We start from the raw sequence: 17,135 nt of genomic DNA on the forward strand, positions 1-17,135 counted from the left end.
TCAGCCATGATCATATTGAATGGTGGTTCAGGCTCGAAGGGCCGAATGGCCTACTCCTGCACCTATTTTCTATGTTTCTACTTTGGACAGGAAAGGGAGGTTGGAGATGGGGCGATGTGGGGTCAATTTAGCTTTTTGAGGAGAGGGTGATGACCGCAGATTTGAAGGAGAGGAGAACAGTACCTGAGAGTAGAGAACAGTTAACAATGTCGGCTAACATTGGAGCCAAAAAAGGAAGTTGGGTGGTCAAGGGAGCAGGAAGTTGGTCTCATGGACAAGATGAGCTTGGAGAGATCAAGAGCAGAGATCAAAGAGAAACTAAAGAAAGATGTGAGTTTAGGGCTAGGGCCGGTGGGAGCCTCAGATGAAGTTTGACCCTGTGGGCTAGGTGAAGGAAGGGAACTCGCAGAGGCAGATGATCGGGTGGTCTTAATCTTTTGAGACAAAGAAGTCCATGAGCTCCTCACACTTGTCGCAGGTGAGTGTGGTGGAGACAGGGGAGAGGGATTTAAGGAGACGGAGGGCAGTAGAGAATAGAAGCCGGGGGTTTAAATAGAAACCTGAATGATCCTGGAATAGTGAGCAGATTTTCTTGACAAGAGTAGGAACCGATAATGTTTTGTGTTCGAGCCAAATCTGGTGGTCAATGGCTAAACCAATTGTCTGCCACATCCATTCAAGTCTGCGCTCTTTTGATTTGAGGGAGTGAAGATGAGGGCTGTACTGGGGACCGGCCAGCGTCAGAGAGAGTAACCTTTTTAATCGGGACTAGACCATCATAGGTGGTAGAGAGGGTGTGGTTGAGCAGATCGGTGACTGCAGAAATGTCAATGTTAAAAGAGGGCCAACGGTTAGTTAGTTTTGAGTTGATCAGTGCAGTTTTAAGAGAGTTTGGAGAGTTATTTTCCAGGGGCGGATGCAGAAGGAAGTAGGTTTGGATTGGGGAAGGGGGATGTGGGTCGAAAGCAATACAAGGAAATGGTCAGAGATGGCTTATCTTTAATTGACACGGTAGGAATAGCGTGCTCACGAGAGATTGCAAGGTCAAGGGGGTGGCCGTGAGTATGGGTTGAGGAATTTACATGGAGGGAGAAATTAAGGGAGGACAGGAGGGTAATAAACTCCGAGGAGAGAGAGCATGATGAATTATGATGGATGTTGAAGTCACCAAGGATGAGAAATCACTCGGTGCATAGGCTGAGGGAGGAAAGCAGTGAGGATATATCAGTGATAAAGTTTTTATTATTCTTTGGTGGGCGGTAGAGAATGAGAATTTTCAATGAGGGGTGAGAGGGATGGAATAAGGCGAGATGTTCAAAAAATGAGAAAGTACCGGAGGAGTAGAGGGACAGACCAAGGTATGATTGGTGATGAGAGCTATACCGTCACCACGGCAGTCTGGGCGGGGCAAGTGGTGGAAGGTATAGCCGGGAGGGGAGGCTTTGATTAAAGGTAGTGTGTCATTATCCCTCAGCCAAGTTTCCGTGAGTGCCATGATGTCGATGCAGTCATCCACAATAAGGTCATGGATGGCAAGGGCCTTGTTTGCAAGGGAATGGATATTCTGCAAAGAGATTTTGAGAGGATTCGCGATTGCTGATCTACTGCCAGCGTACACATGGTCATTGCTTGGAAGGATAAGTTGGATGGGGGAGGAGATTTGCAAGGTTAATCCTCCCTTGGGAAAGCTGGGCGGTAAGGTCAGTGAGAGAGTAGGATGGGACAGTTGGAGTTGCTGCTTGTGAGGAGACAGCGATGAATGCCTCGATGGGCCCTTCGGAGAATGCCAAGGGAGGTACAGAGGGAAGCTGCAGGCTTGACTAAAGGAAGTCCAGACTGGGACAGTGGCACGAGAGTAACAAGGTTGTAGAGTAATCAAGTGTCCTGTGATGTCAATGGGACCGCAACGCCTTTTTCTAGAGCAAATGTGGAATTGCTGGATCCGCCCAGTACTATTACTCTAACTTGCGATCTATCATGCTCGGGGTGCTGATTTCTGTACTGGTGCTTGGCAGGGATGGAGTGACTGATGGTGCTTGGAGGGATGGAGTGATTGGTGCTTTTCCACGGGATTGTCCCCCTCCCAGTTATGGGCCTGGAAAAAGGGGATGGGGACAAGGGTCAGCAGAGCATGGAAAAGGCTAGGCAGTAGCAGATGATTACCAGTACTGTGCATCACACTGCCTGCATATGTAATTGCTTTATGAAAGAGAAAAGATGCAAGTACTAGGCAGATATCCTGCTGAACGTGCCTCCAACCTCACCATCGCCAGTGCTCCTAGATCTGCCTGCTGCAGTGATTTACATAAGAACATAAGAATTAGGAACAGGAGTAGGCCATCTAGCCCCTCGAGCCTGCTCCGCTATTCAACAAGCTCATGGCTGATCTGTCCGTGGTCTCAGCTCCACTTACCCGCCCGCTCCCCGTAACCCTTAATTCCCTTATTGGTTAAAAATCTATCGATCTGTGATTTGAATACATTCAATGACCTGGCCTCAACTGCTTCCTTGGACAGATAATTCCACAGATTCACAACCCTCTGGGAGAAAAAATTCCTTCTAAACTCGGTTTTAAATTGGCTCCCCCGTATTTTTGAAGCTGTGCCCCCTAGTTCTCGTCTCCCCGACCAGTGGAAACAACCTCTCTGCCTCGATCTTGTCTATCCCTTTCATTATTTTAAATGTTTCTATAAGATCATCCCTCATCCTTCTGAACGCCAACGAGTAAAGACCCATTCTGCTCAATCTATCATCATAAGGTAACCCTCTCATCTCCGGAATCAGCCTAGTGAATCGTCTCTACCCCCTCCAAAGCTAGTATATCCTTCCTTAAGTAAGGTGACCAAAACTGCACGCAGTACTCCAGGTGCGGCATCACTAATATCCTATACAGTTGCAGAAGGACCTCCCTTCTTTTGTACTCTATCCCTCTCGCAATGAAGGCCAACATTCCATTCGCCTTCCTGATTACCTGCTGCACCTGCAAACTAACTTTTTGGGATTCATGCACAAGGACCCTGTTCCACTATTTGAAGGGGCTGCTCCTGAAATTCTGGCTGCACTTCAGTCCCACTCTCCTGATCTTTGGGCACCCTGTGCGGAGGGGAGCGGGTAGGTCCGAAGGCCTCCTCGTAGGACTGCTCCTGGGCACGGCCAAGGGTGCCATCAGCCGGTCCAGGCAGCGGGCGGTCGAGGGGGTCGTTCAACCTGACTGCCTGCCTCTCTTCCGCTCTTACATCCGGTCCAGGGTGTCCTTGGAGATGGAGCACGCGGTGTCCACCGGTACGCTCGCGGCCTTCCGCGAGAGGTGGGCACCGGAGGGACTGGAGTGCATCATCACGCCCGGCAACCAAATTTTAATTTGATTTTACGTTTTAAAGTTTAATTTGTTTTAATTGCCGGTGTTTTTAGTGTCCCCCTCTCCTTTTATAGGGGGCACTGGAAAAATTTGATTTTAGCGCCCCAAAAAAAAACCAAAAACCAAAAAAAAAAGGGGGCCTTGAAAATGTCTGCTGTGTCACCCAGGTCGGGTGGCACAGTTTAATGTTGTTTATGTTTTGCAGGTAGACTCCTAAAAGAGTTTCATGCACAAGGACCCCCAGGTCCCTCTGCACAGCAGCATGTTGTAATTTCTCCCCATTCAAATAATATTCCCTTTTACTGTTTTTTTCCCAAGGTGGATGATCTCACATTTTCCGGCATTGTATTCCATTTGCCAAACCTTAGCCCATTCGCTTAACCTATCTAAATCTCTTTGCAGCCTCTCTGTGTCCTCTACACAACCCGCTTTCCCACTAATCTTTGTGTCATCTGCAAATTTTGTTACACTACACTCTGTCCCCTCTTCCAGGTCATCTATGTATATTGTAAACAGTTGTGGTCCCAGCACCGATCCCTGTGGCACACCACTAACCACCGATTTCCAACCCGAAAAGGACCCATTTATCCAGACTCTCTGCTTTCTGTTAGCCAGCCAATTCTCTATCCATGCTAATACATTTCCTCTGACTCCGCCTACCTTTATCTTCTGCAATAACCTTTTGTGTGGCACCTTATCGAATGCCTTTTGGAAATCTAAATACACCACATCCATCGATACATCTATCCACCATGCTCGTGATATCCTCAAAGAATTCCAGTAAATTAGTTACAACATGATTTCCCCTGCATGAATCCATGTTGCTTCTGCTTGATTGCACTATTCCTATCTAGATGTCCCTCTATTTCTTCCTTAATGATAGTTTCAAGCATTTTCTCCACTACAGATGTTAAACTAACTGGCCTATAATTACCTGCCTTTTGTCTGCCCCCCTTTTTAAACAGAGGCGTTACATTAGCTGCTTTCCAATCCGCTGGTACCTCCCCAGAGTCCAGAGAATTTTGGTAGATTATAACGAATGCATCTGCTATAACTTCCGCCATCTCTTTTAATACCCTGGGATGCATTTCATCCGGACCAGGGGACTTGTCTACCTTGAGTCCCATTAGCCTATCCAGCAGTTCCCCCCTAGTGATAGTGATTATCTCAAGGTCCTCCCTTCCCACATTCCCGTGACCAGCAATTTTTGGCATGGTTTTTGTGTCTTCCACTGTGAAGAACGAAGCAAAATAATTGTTTAAGGTCTCAGCCATTTCCACATTTCCCATTATTAAATCCCTCTTCTCATCTTCTAAGGGACCAACATTTACTTTAGTCACTCTTTTTTCCGTTTTATATATCGGTAAAAGCTTTTACTATCTGTTTTTATATTTTGCGCAAGTTTACTTTCGTAATCTATCTTTCCTTTCTTTATTGCTTTCTTAGTCATTCTTTGCTGTCGTTTAAAATTTTCCCAATCTTCTAGTTTCCCACTAACCTTGGCCACCTTATAGGCATTGGTTTTTAATTTGATACTCTCCCTTATTTCCTTGATTATCCACGGCTGGTTATCCCTTCTCTTACCGCCCTTTTTCACTGGAATATATTTTTGTTGAGCACTATGAAAGAGCTCCTTAAAAGTCCTCCACTGTTCCTCAATTGTGCCACCATTTAGTCTGTGTTTCCAGTCTACTTTAGCCTACTCTGCCCTCATCTCACTGTAGTCCCCTTTGTTTAAGCATAGTACGCTCGTTTGAGACACTACTTCCTCACCCTCAATCTGTATTAAAAATTCAACCATACTGTGATCACTCATTCCGAGAGGATCTTTTACAAGGAGATCGTTTATTATTCCTGTCTCATTACACAGGACCAGATCTAAGATAGCTTGCTCCCTTGTAGGTTCTGTAACATACTGTTCTAAGAAACAATCCCGTATGCATTCTATGAATTCCTCCTCAAGGCTATCCCGTGCGATTTGATTTGACCAATCGATATGTAGTTTAAAATCCCCCATGATTACTGCTGTTCCTTTTTCACATGCCTCCATTATTCCCTTGATTATTGTCCGCCCCACCGTGAAGTTATTATTTGGGGGCCTATAAACTACGCCCACCAGTGACTTTTTTCCCCTTACTATCTCTAATCTCCACCCACAATGATTCAACATTTTGTTCATTAGAGCCAATATCGTCTCACACAATTGCCCTGATATCATCCTTTATTAACAGAGCTACCCCACCTCCTTTCCCTTCTTGTCTATCTTTCCGAATTGTCAGATACCCCTGTATGTTTAATTCCCAGTCTTGGCCCCCCCTGCAACCACGTTTCTGTAATGGCCACCAAATCATACCCATTTGTAATGATTTGTGCCGTCAACTCATTTACTTTATTTCGAATGCTGCGTGCATTTAGGTAGAGTGTTTTAATACTAGTTTTTAAACCATGATTTTTAGTTTTGACCCCTCCTGCAGCCCCTTTATATTCATACATATTGTCCCTTCCTGTCACCTTGTGGTTTACACTTACCCCAGTGCTACTCTGCTCTGTTGCTTCCTGCCTTTTGCATTCTTTCTTGGGGTCCTGTTCATCTGAGTTCTCACCCACTCTAACTAGCTCAGAGCCCTCTCCTGGGTTCCGAATACTCCTTGCATTGAGGCACCGAGCTTTCATGCTTGCCTTTTTAGTTCCATGGCTTATACCTCCAACTGGGTGAGAGCCTGGATGAAAGCTGGCCTTCCCCGGTTCTGGTCTACTCCCAGTTATTGTGAACCATTTTCTCCTGCAAAACAGAGGGAGCAAGTTAGTATGTGGTATTGTAAAGCATTCTCCAAATGTGTGATGCAGCTGGAATCTTACCAGCCTTGCAAGTGTGGGTTTGGAGGCAGACCCCCTGTCAAAATGGCCGAGATTGACAGCAGGGCGGGATCCCGCTCTGAACCTGCCTCCTTTGAATTTCCAAAGTGTTGGGTCTTCACTTTCCACGGTTACAAGCAGTTGCTTACTGTATTTAGAAGACAGACTAACCTTTATGCAGCTAGCAAGTGTTTGGAACAAACTCTCTATCCAGTGTCACCTCATTGGAACAACCTCTCTCACCATTGACATCGCTTCTGTCATCTTACCTCACCTGTTATCTGGTCCATCTGCATCAGTGCCCTTGAAAGAATCTCACCTTGGTCCTCAGATTCCCAACACGATCAGTCGCAACACCAGCTTCACTGGGCCCACCAGCAGCACCAACATCCACACCAATCTTCTCCGCAATCAACTGATGCTGCACTGGAGACAGGGCATTATCACTCATGCACATTGCTGCCCGGGACGCCAGCGAAGGCCACACCATGTTCAGATTAGATTCACTTGATGCTGTACACCCTGGCTGCCACGTGATATGCCAGGTTGGAACCACCCCATACCAGCACCGTAAAGCATCCCTACAATGTCCATGCCATTCCTTTCACACTCAACACTCTGCACCCGCCCCCCCCCCCCCCCCAAAATGATGATGTGTCTTACCATTCACTGGAGTTCACTAAGACACTTTCAAAGGTGCACACAAATCTGTCCAAGAAGGCAAAGTGGTGAAAGTAAAGATTTCAATGCTTGACAGTGCATTAACAGAAACTTTACATGAAAATTCGCTAAAGCACCCAAATGTCTACCCTTGTGTGTCAGTTTGAATGATTGGACAAGGATGAATGTGAGGGTTGGCTCATGAGATGGGAAAGTGATAACATAGATAGAGAGGGATGGGTGAAGATGTAAGATAAGTTAGTGTGAGTAAGGATGTGCAGGAGTAGGGTAGGGAAGGCAGGGTAATGGGGATGTGATGAGTGGCACAGGAGGATGAGGATGAGTGTGGCTTTGCAGTAATATTTTGTGTTCTACTATAACCAGATCCTCTTGACCTTGTGCCTTCCTGTGCAATGTGCAACCAGGCTGCTTTGGTCTCCTGGAAAAGTCTCTTCCGCCCATTGGAAAGGAAGAGCAACCTCCCTGTATGCTGTGACTCCCTTCAGTAGCATATCGAGGGAGTCATGGGAGAGCCTGGGTGCAGCCGTACACCTTTTGTGCAGTGTTCGTCAGTGTTTGCAACAGCTCAGTGCTGTAGAACACTGACAGCACAACTGTGGACATAGCCCCTTTAAGGAAACCGGCATGACGCATCATCAGGTGACATCATCAGACCGACTTCCTTTTAATTGGCCGGGAACCTCGTAGGGTGGGCTTAACAAGTCCCATCAACGGAAGATTGTTCATACAGTGTGGGTTGGAGCAAGGAGCAGCTTTGATACCCGCCACATACCCCGGTCGTCCCGGTCTCGCCACGGTTGGCGAGATCACGGCCATAGTGTGCATGCTGAGAGAAAGAAGAAGCAAGATGTGAGAGGATGGGAAGGTGGACATGTGCAAGAATGTGGCTCCAGTGTGGGATGTAAGAGCAGTTAGCAAAATACTGTTTGTGTCTGTTATGAGGGCCGCAGCAACAGATGTGTGTGATTGGAATGAGATTAATGCAGTGTCCTCTTGTGATTGGTGGAAAAGCAAGTGGAGCAGGGGAAGGAAATGCTATGGCCAGAATTAATGCAGAATAATGGAGATGAGAAGAAATCATCCTCACCCTTGCTGTTCAGCCAGCTCATTGAAGCATTTGCGGCATTGAGCCCATTGTTGGGCATTGATATTGTCTGCCATCTCGCTCCAAGCCTGTTGCATCCAAGGGTCACAATGCCCTCACCTACTCCACAACCCAGCGTCAGTGACTTGAGGTGCTCTTGCCTGTGACGTATTGCTCCCGAAAAGCCTCCCGAGTAGCAGTCTAAATTTCCAACAGAGATAAGTGATGTCTCGCTTTAAGAGATGCATTTATTCTAAATGGTAAATCCTGCCCTCTAATTGAGCAGGGTGCCCATTTCTGCTGGAAACGTGTAGGCAACCTGCCAGTGAAAAGTTGTGTTCTTCAGATTGATGACATTGGGTGGGTAGCCCAATCACCCGCTTGAAAACTGCCCTCAATAAAAATTGACCCCATCGTAGTCATCTTTAGAAAGGGAAATTTTCCTCTGCCTGCGCTTCGGCAAGATGTGGAAACCCCAGCTAGTTTCATGGGCTTCTGAGTCACCATTTCTTGATCCTATACCAACTTGGTAGCAAGTAGTGTATATCTCAGAACATAAGAAATAGGAGCAGGAGTAGGCCATTTGCCCCTCGAGCCTGCTCCGCCATTTAATAAGATCATGGCTGATCTGATCTTGGCCTCAGCTCCACTTCCCTGCCTGCTCCCCATTACTTTTAAGTAGGCACATAGCTTACTTTTACCAGTGTAAGAGTTTTAAAACATATAAAAATTAAATTTAAACTGTAATTTTTATATTAAAAGCCCTGTCCATTAAGGTAAGTTTATTTTTAACTATTAAAACACATTTTTTAAAAATTGCAAAAAATATTTTTTTTTTCTAAAACATTTAATTGCATTTAATTTCAATTAATTTTAAATATGTGAGGTGTTTTATTTATTTATTTATTATTCTGTGTTTTAGGGTTTTTTCTCATTGATAGTGATGAGAACTCATACAAACTGAATTCCCATTTTTATCAATGAGAATACTGCATAGTGATTGGTGGTCAAGGACCACATGACTCCAGCTTGTACGTACCTGAAATACACCTTCCCATGCGCTGTGCAGTGAAACTAGGCCTCCGACCAGAATCTTGTGTTCCTCCGGGGCCACCAGGTACTTTAGTAAAACAATTTCAGGTCGGAGGCGTTCGTACGAAGGATGCCTCTGACTGCAATTTCCCCCCCTATATGTTACAATAAGATCACTGCTCATTCTTCTAAACTCCAATGAGTATAGGCCCAACCTGCTCAGCCTTTCTTCATTAGTCAACCCCTTCGTCTCAGGAATCAACCTAGTGAACCTTCTCTGAACTGCCTCCTTAAATAAGGAGACCAAAACTGTGCGCAGTACTCTAGGTGTGACCTTGCCAATACCCTGTACAGTTGTAGCAGGACCTCTCTGCTTTTATACTCCATCTACCTTTCAATAAAGGCCAACATTCCATTTGCCTTCCTGATTACTTGCTGTACCTACTTACTCACTTTTTGTGTTTCATGCACAAGGACCCCCAGGTCCCTGTGTACTGTAATCTCTCTCCATTTAAATAATAATTTGTTTTTTATTTTTCTGCCAAAGTGGATAACCTCACATTTTCCCACATTATACTCCATCTGCCAAATGTTTGCCTACTCACTTAGCCTGTCTATATCCCTTTGCAGATTCTTTGTGTCCTCCTCACAACTTGCTTTCCCAGCCATCTTTGTATCATCAGCAAACATGGTTACATTACACTCGGTCCCTTCATCCAAGTCATTAATATAGATTGTAAATAGTTGAAGCCCCAGCACCAATCCCTGTGGCACCCCATTGTTACTGTTTGCCAACCAGAAAGTGACCCATTTATCCCAACTCTGTTTTCTGTTAGTTAATCAATCCTCTAGCCATGCTAATTTATTACCCCCAAACCCGTGAGCTCATGGCTTGTGCAGTAACCTCGTGGAGCATATAAGATCTCAACTAAAACATTTAGTACCAGTCAAAACTGATTCTGAAACAATTGAAATTGGAGTCCTCAATCAAAGTATTTTTCCTGGCATTAAGCATCTTCAGCACCACTCAGGAGTCATCACTAACATCAGTTAATGACTCAACACTAATAATGAGAGGCCATTACTAGCCTCATACTAAAAGTCCACTAATTCTCGTTTTCGACTATATTCTTAAGTGTGATACAGGTTGAGTGTCCGAAATCCGGAGTTTCAAAATTCGGAATGTTCCATGGCTGATCCGTGGCAGGGTCGTCCGGAAACTGGAAAATATTCCGAAATCCGGACTCCGAGGCCCGACTTCATTGTGGCCCGACTTCATCCCGGCCCTCGGCGGCCCGACCTCGTCTTCCCCCTACCCCACCCCCCCTTACCTCGGCCGTCCAACCCCACCTACCTCAGCCCAGGCAATGACGTTCTGAATCCCGGAAATACCCGGAAAGGCCTCTGTCCCGAGGTTTCCGGATTTCGGACGTCACACCTGTACTTCAGTGCCAATGTCTGCTACTGGATAAGTCATGAATCTGTTTTCATCATGATAGGGTAAAATTATTGTTTTAATTTTAGGGGAAAAGTTGGTTTGAGTGCCAAACTTGATTTTCTAAATGTATAGGCATGCCAAGAGAGTGATTAGGTGCTGCACATTCCCTAGATTTGAGCATTGTGAGCATTTTTATGATTACATGCACCAGCTACTCTGTGGACTACAGCACAAGATCTATGAATAGGCCACATCTGATTTTTCAAACCTTGCCAAAAGTGAACAACATTTATGAATGCAGCCTGGATATCCTTAATGTTATGGCCATGTCTGATTCTTGGTGATATTCTGTACTCAGCTTAAATTCAGGAATATGCCATTGCAGGATATTACTAATGATCCTTGGGCAAGTAATACAAACAGTTAAACCCTTCAGAAGGAATACAGTACTGTTACTGAATTCACTGGGCAGGGTTTTCACACCACAGGGTGGCACAAATTAAGTCAGTGATACAGATGGCATAGCTATCCATGAGCAATCTTTCATTCCCTTGGGTCAAAGATAAACTACTGACTGCTTTAACAGTGTAGCAGGGTGCAGTTTCCGCCCGAGACCGAAGAGCACAGTTTGCTGCTTTTGTTATTTTCTTTGTCACCATTCTTAGATTTACATTTCTGGTCTGCTGGCAGATTTGCAGACCAAGATGCTTGCAATATCCTTCATTTGCAAGGGCCTTTATAAGGAGCAGCTGGAAGAGCTGCTGGAGTTTAAAATTTGTTGACATGGTCAGACAAGCTAACCTAATCTCAAGTGAGCAGGCAACCTCCTGAACTACAAGTTGGATAGAACCTTTCTTCGTTTCAGTTGCAGTCAATTTGCACCGGAGTTCCTTCCCTTCCCACCCCCCATGCCCCAATAATAAATACAAGGGTTTAAGTGGAAGCTTCAACGTGATGTCGACCCACTTCATCCTCCCAACAGTGACTACTTTCTTCCAACCGTTCTTCTTGTCTCACAAGCGATCTCTGGAGTTTAGAGAGTGCCATAGTTAGATGTATTACTGATGAAGGAACATTATGGATGCTTGGATCAAAAAAGCAATCCTTTACACTTGTGGTGATGATTTTCTAAATTCTGTGTGTTATTCATTTTAATCATTTAGGAAGACTAATATGGAAGATTTTCTTAACAGAACAATATTCTGGCTATTTAATTCACAGTCGGTCCTGCTAATGAGTTCCACCTAAATGCTCGTCGGAACTGGAATTCTAGGAGAACTAAAACATAACATTTCTGGGCAAGCAGGCTTCCTGGGATTGTTGACACATCTGCCGGAGAGCAGAAAAACATAAGTCAGAAAAAGAAAAACAATGAAAAATTGAGGAAAACACAGGCGAATCTTCTCTCTTCAATTGAAGAAACTCCACTGAGGCACTGCCTAGAAATGGTACCATCTATTGTGATGTACCAGGCATACTTAGCTGCTTTGAGAAATGTAGCTTCTGTATTTTATGGTGCTGAAATCATGTTCAGCATTGTTCAACAACCAATTATGAAGAACTGACAACTAAAGCCTTCATTGGATGTCATGTTCATAAGGTTTCATTTACAGACAGTTCTGGGATTAATCTCTCTCTGCTCCAGATAATGCAGAAAGAGAATTGGCCCTTTGTCTTCTATTGACAAGTCTCAACAGAACATTTTCTGCATGTTCTTGGTTCAATAACTCTGGTCACTGCAGCAATACTGATTGCAACTCACGTGACTGCACAAACACAAATATATCTCTTAATTGTCTCCGAAGCAGATACAAATGTTGCACTGTGTGCAAATAAACTACAGCTTTGTTTTGATCTTTTGTTAATGGATTTGAGAACCGATTTTTTTTTTGATGTAATATATTGTCCCAACCCCACTTGCGCTGGAGGAGATTACAGAAATAGGGAGAAGCGAGGCCATGGAGAGATTTGAAAACAAGGATGAGTTTTGAAATCGAGGCGTTGCTTATATAGGGTAGAATTTGGGAGGCTAGCCAGGAGTACGTTGGAGGTTCTAGAGGTAACAAAGGCATGGATGAAGGCTTCAGCAGCAGATGAGCTGAGCCAAGGGCAGAGATGGGCGATGTTACTGAGGTGGAAATAGGCGGTCTTAGTTATGCAATTGGACTGTTTACACTCCAAAGAAGTCACCATATCAAGGGGCATTTATGTGATCGTTCTGCAGTTTCAGAACCTATTCTACGACCAATGCTTAGTTTAATTGAAAAGAAACCACAAGAATGGTTCATTTTATTGTTTAGACCTGTACTTGCGATGGTCAGTGCAAACGCACTCAATTTATGGTCCCTTAATGATATGTGGGATGATCAATTTGGGCAAGTACTAGGATATTGTCAAGAGTTTGCAAAATAAACAAATGTACATTATTATCACTACCACATCATTTATTTATTTTCCACAGGGGGCATTCTAAGCTGCATCGAGGAGAGATTTTGTTGAATTCTGATCTGGAACCAGATGAATCTATTTTGGAGAAGTTTGCATTTTCGAATGCACTGTCCTTGTCAGGTGAGACACACAAAGATATGAATGTACTTCCGATCCTGTTCTTTTTGCTCATTATATCTTGCCGATTATTGAAAATTAAAATAACCATTTTACAATACAATCACTGATATCCCTGAATATACATTATTCAATCCATTTTCAAACTGTTTTACCATTGAACCATTCATAATGATGACCTTCTTCAGAAGTACTATTTTGCATAGTCTCCCCTCGAAAATTATGCTGCTTTATAAAGTGAAAATAATTTTGTTATATGTTTTGGTATCCATTTTGATATGTAGGGAGAAATTGCAGCCCATTTATAGAGCAGCTGGGCCCTTTACACTCGGTCTCAGTGGCAAAGGGTGTTTTAACTGTGTGGGTTGATAACAATGTCGCTTTTAGTAGGGGGGGAATGGGGCTCAAAATAGTGGCAGGGAGGAATTTATTGAAAGGGTTTCTCCAGCATTGGGGAAATCAGCTGAGTCGACCATAATCGTGTGGGACTGGAGTCACATGTGGACCAGAGCAGAGAGAGTGTGACAACTTCTCTTTCCTGAAAGATGTTAGTGAACCAGTCGAGTGTTAACGATATTCTGAAAGCTTCATGGTCATTTTCTGGAGCTAACCCACAACTTAACAGATTTGTTGAATTTGGTTTCACTACTTGCCATTTTGTAGCCTTAAAGGAACACCTTCCTGCATTAACAGTAGAAGAATGCATTGTGCATGATGTGGTATAATGTTGTTCTGTTATAGAACAACATAAAATCCAATTCATCATCGGCAATCCACAGGAAGTCTAGTTACAAGTTAGCTTTGTATGCAAATTGCTGAAATCTTTGACAGTATTAAAAGTTTGTAATTACTTTATCTTAACTTTGGTTGCAGTAAAACTTGCCATCTGGGAGGTGTCACTAGATAACTTTGTTGAGTCCATTCAGTCCATTCCTGAGGTGAGTAATGTAATAGTATCCTGTTTCAGATAGATAAACAGACTATACATCTAACCTGGGGCCTGAATTTAAAATAAACAGATAATAAATGATATTGAGACATTATCTGACCCCCATTTCCATTAAAATAATTGTGTTAACCACAATAATATAAAGGCTGAATATCTGAAGTTGGAAATGTTTTGAGAAAATTTGCTGTAATTAAATTATTAACAACTGAAATGCTTGCGAATGTCAGTCAGTTACCATGGTTTGCATTTTGATTTGCTGACATTAACTGGAATTTATTAAAAATGATTCCAGTTTTACCACTTTCTCCTTTTTAAAATTTTAATTATTTTCTTTATCTTTGATAGAAATTCACAGGTTCCTCGGTAATTCAGTGGGAAAGTGAATCGTGTGATGTAATAGAGAGAGTAGGAAGGTCCCAGATTTAACTCTTAGCCAATGCTGGATCCTAGAATCTTAGAAGTTTTACAGTACTGAAGGAGGCCATTTCGGCCCATCGTGTCCGTTCCGGCCAACAAGAGGCACTCCAGCCTAATCCCACTTTCCAGCTCTAGGTCTGTAACACTGTAGGTTACGGCACTTCAAGTGCGCATCCAAGTACTTTTTAAATGTGGTGAGGATTTCTGCCTCTATCACCTTTTCAGACAGTGAGTTCCAGACCCCCACAACCCTTTGCGTGAAGAAAACTCCCCTCAAATCCCCTCTAAACCTTCGACCAATTACTTCAAATTTATGGCCCCAGGTTGTTGACCCCTCTTTTAAGGGAAATAGGCACTTTCTATCCACTATATCTAGGTTTCTCATAATTTTATACACTTCAATTAGGTCTCCCCTCAGCCTCCTCTGTTCCAAGGAAAGCAAACCCAGCCTATCCAATCTGTCCTTATAGCTAAGATTCTCCACTCCCGGCAACATCCTCGTAAATCTCCTCTGTACCCTCTCCAGTGCAATTACGTCTTTCCTGTAATGCGGTGACCAGAACTGCAACCAGTACTCCAACTGTGACCTAACCAGTGTTTTATACAGTTCAAGCATAACCCTCCCTGCTCTTGTATTCTATGCCTCAGCTAGTAAAGGCAAGCATTCCGTATCCCTTCTTAATCGCCTTATCTACCTGGCCTGCTACTTTCAGGAATCTGTGGACATGCACTCCAAGATCCCTTTGTTCCTCTACACTTCTCAGTGTCCTACCATTTAATGTGTATTCCCTTTCCTTGTTAGCCCTCCCCAAATGCATTACCTCACACTTCTCTGGATTAAATTCCATTTGCCACTGTTCTGCCCACCTGACCAGTTGATTGATATCTTCCTGCAGTCCGCAGCTTTCTTCTTTATCAACCACTCAGCCGATTTTAGTATCATCTGCAAACTTCTTAATCATACCCCCTATATTCAAGTCTAAATCATTGATGTATTCCACAAAAAGCAAGGGACCTCATAATGAGCCCTGCGGAACCCCACTGGAAACATCCTTCCAGTCACAAACACCCATCAATCATTACCCTTTACTTCCTGCCTCTGAGCCAATTTTGGATCCAACTTGCCACTTTGCTTTGCTAAAATCCATATACACTATATCATATGCACTGCCCTCATCGACCCTCCTAGTTACCTCCTTGAAAAATTCAATCAAGTTAGTCAGACACGACCTTCCCTTAACAAATCCGTGCTGACTGTCCTTGATTAATCCGTGTCTTTCTAAATGAAGATTTATCCTGTCCTTCAGGATTTTTTCCAATAATTTTCCCACCACTGAGGTTAGGCTGACTGGCCTGTAATTACTTGGTCTATCCCTTTCTCCCTTCTTAAACAAAGGTACCACATTAGCAGTCCTCCAGTCCTTTGGTACAACACCTGAAGCCAGAGAGGATTGGAAAATGATGGTCAAAGCCTCTGCTATTTCCTCTTTTGCTTTACTTAATAGCCTGGTATACATTTCATCCAGGTCTGGGGACTTATCCACTTTCAAAGCTGCTAAACCCCTTAATACCTCCTGTCTCACTGTTTATTTCATCTAATATTTCACATTCCTCCTCCTCGATAGCAGTGTCTGCATCGCCCTTCTCTTTTGTGAAAACAGACGCAAAGTATTCATTAAAAACCATACCCACATCTTCCGTCTCCACACACACATTACCCTCATGGTCTCTAATAGGCTCTACCCTTTTTTTAGTTATCCTCTTGCTCTTAATATATTTATAAAACATCTTTGGGTTTTCTTTGATTTTACTTGCCAATAATTTTTCATGCTCTCTCTTTGCTTTCCTAATATTTTTAATTTCACCGCTGGACTTTCTATACTCCTAGAGATTCTGCAGTATTTAGACCTCGGTATCTGTCTTTGGAGCAACTAGATTTTTTTTGGAGTAACTTAAAAATGGTAATTCTCCCCATTTTAAGTTGCTCCAGTGTAAGTGAGTTAGTTAGGTTTTTTTTTTAGTTTTTTTTTTCAAAAAGGGGTGTTACCAGCCACTTACGCCTGTTTTGGCCATTTAAGCAAGTTTAACCAGCTAAAACTTACTCTAAACTAAGTTAGGCCAAAGTAAATGGCCATTTTTTGTATGTTCTGAAAAACCCTGCGGTGAATTAAGAGATCAGCACAGGTAGCCTCCAAATGACAGTGTTATGATAGAATGCGAGTTTTTTTTAAAATTCCAGGTAGCAACACTGGACAGGGTGTAGGTACTAACAGCCTGATTAAACTGAGTATATTTTTAGTAAAGATAGCTAGATATTAAAGTACTGGAAAATCTTTGAAGATTCTTTTCTCTCCCTCCTTCCCCCCCCCCCCCCCCAAGCCCCGGCCGGATTAAAACGCTTCCCCTCTTTCCCCGCCCCCCCCCCCCCCCCAAAAAAAACTCTTCTCCTCGCCCCACCCCCCACCAACCTGTCTCTTGTAGCCCTCAGCGCGAGAAGGCAGCGGCTGGCCTGTGCGGCAGGCCACTTGGCTCAGGATAGGGAGGCGCGCGTCGGCCCCTCCCACACAGCCTGCATCACACACACTCAGATTCTGGGGGCTAAGAGCTACTGCGCATGGGTGCACACTCTAGCACGCATGTGCAGAGGTTCCGGCACTGTTTTTAGCACCGGGACCTGGCTCCGCCCCCGAATCCAATTGCCACGCTACGCCACCATGGAGAAGAGGCTGGGGAGCAGTCAAACTCGGCCCAAAGA

General features: G+C 44.0%; 1 protein-coding gene across 3 annotated transcripts in view; it reads left to right on the forward strand.

Annotated features, from left to right (window-relative positions):
• Positions 1–17,135, forward strand: part of rmnd1 (required for meiotic nuclear division 1 homolog) — a 114,281-nt gene that overhangs the window by 67,694 nt on the left and 29,452 nt on the right. For all 3 annotated transcript variants that reach the window (XM_070889929.1, XM_070889931.1, XM_070889930.1), the window contains exons 8-9: positions 12,911–13,017; positions 13,888–13,952. In XM_070889929.1, coding sequence (XP_070746030.1) covers positions 12,911–13,017; positions 13,888–13,952 — 172 coding nt within the window. The remainder of the gene's footprint in view (positions 1–12,910; positions 13,018–13,887; positions 13,953–17,135) is intronic.

The sequence above is a fragment of the Pristiophorus japonicus genome, chromosome 9 (assembly GCF_044704955.1).
Source record: "Pristiophorus japonicus isolate sPriJap1 chromosome 9, sPriJap1.hap1, whole genome shotgun sequence".
Classification (NCBI taxonomy): Eukaryota; Metazoa; Chordata; class Chondrichthyes; family Pristiophoridae; genus Pristiophorus; species Pristiophorus japonicus.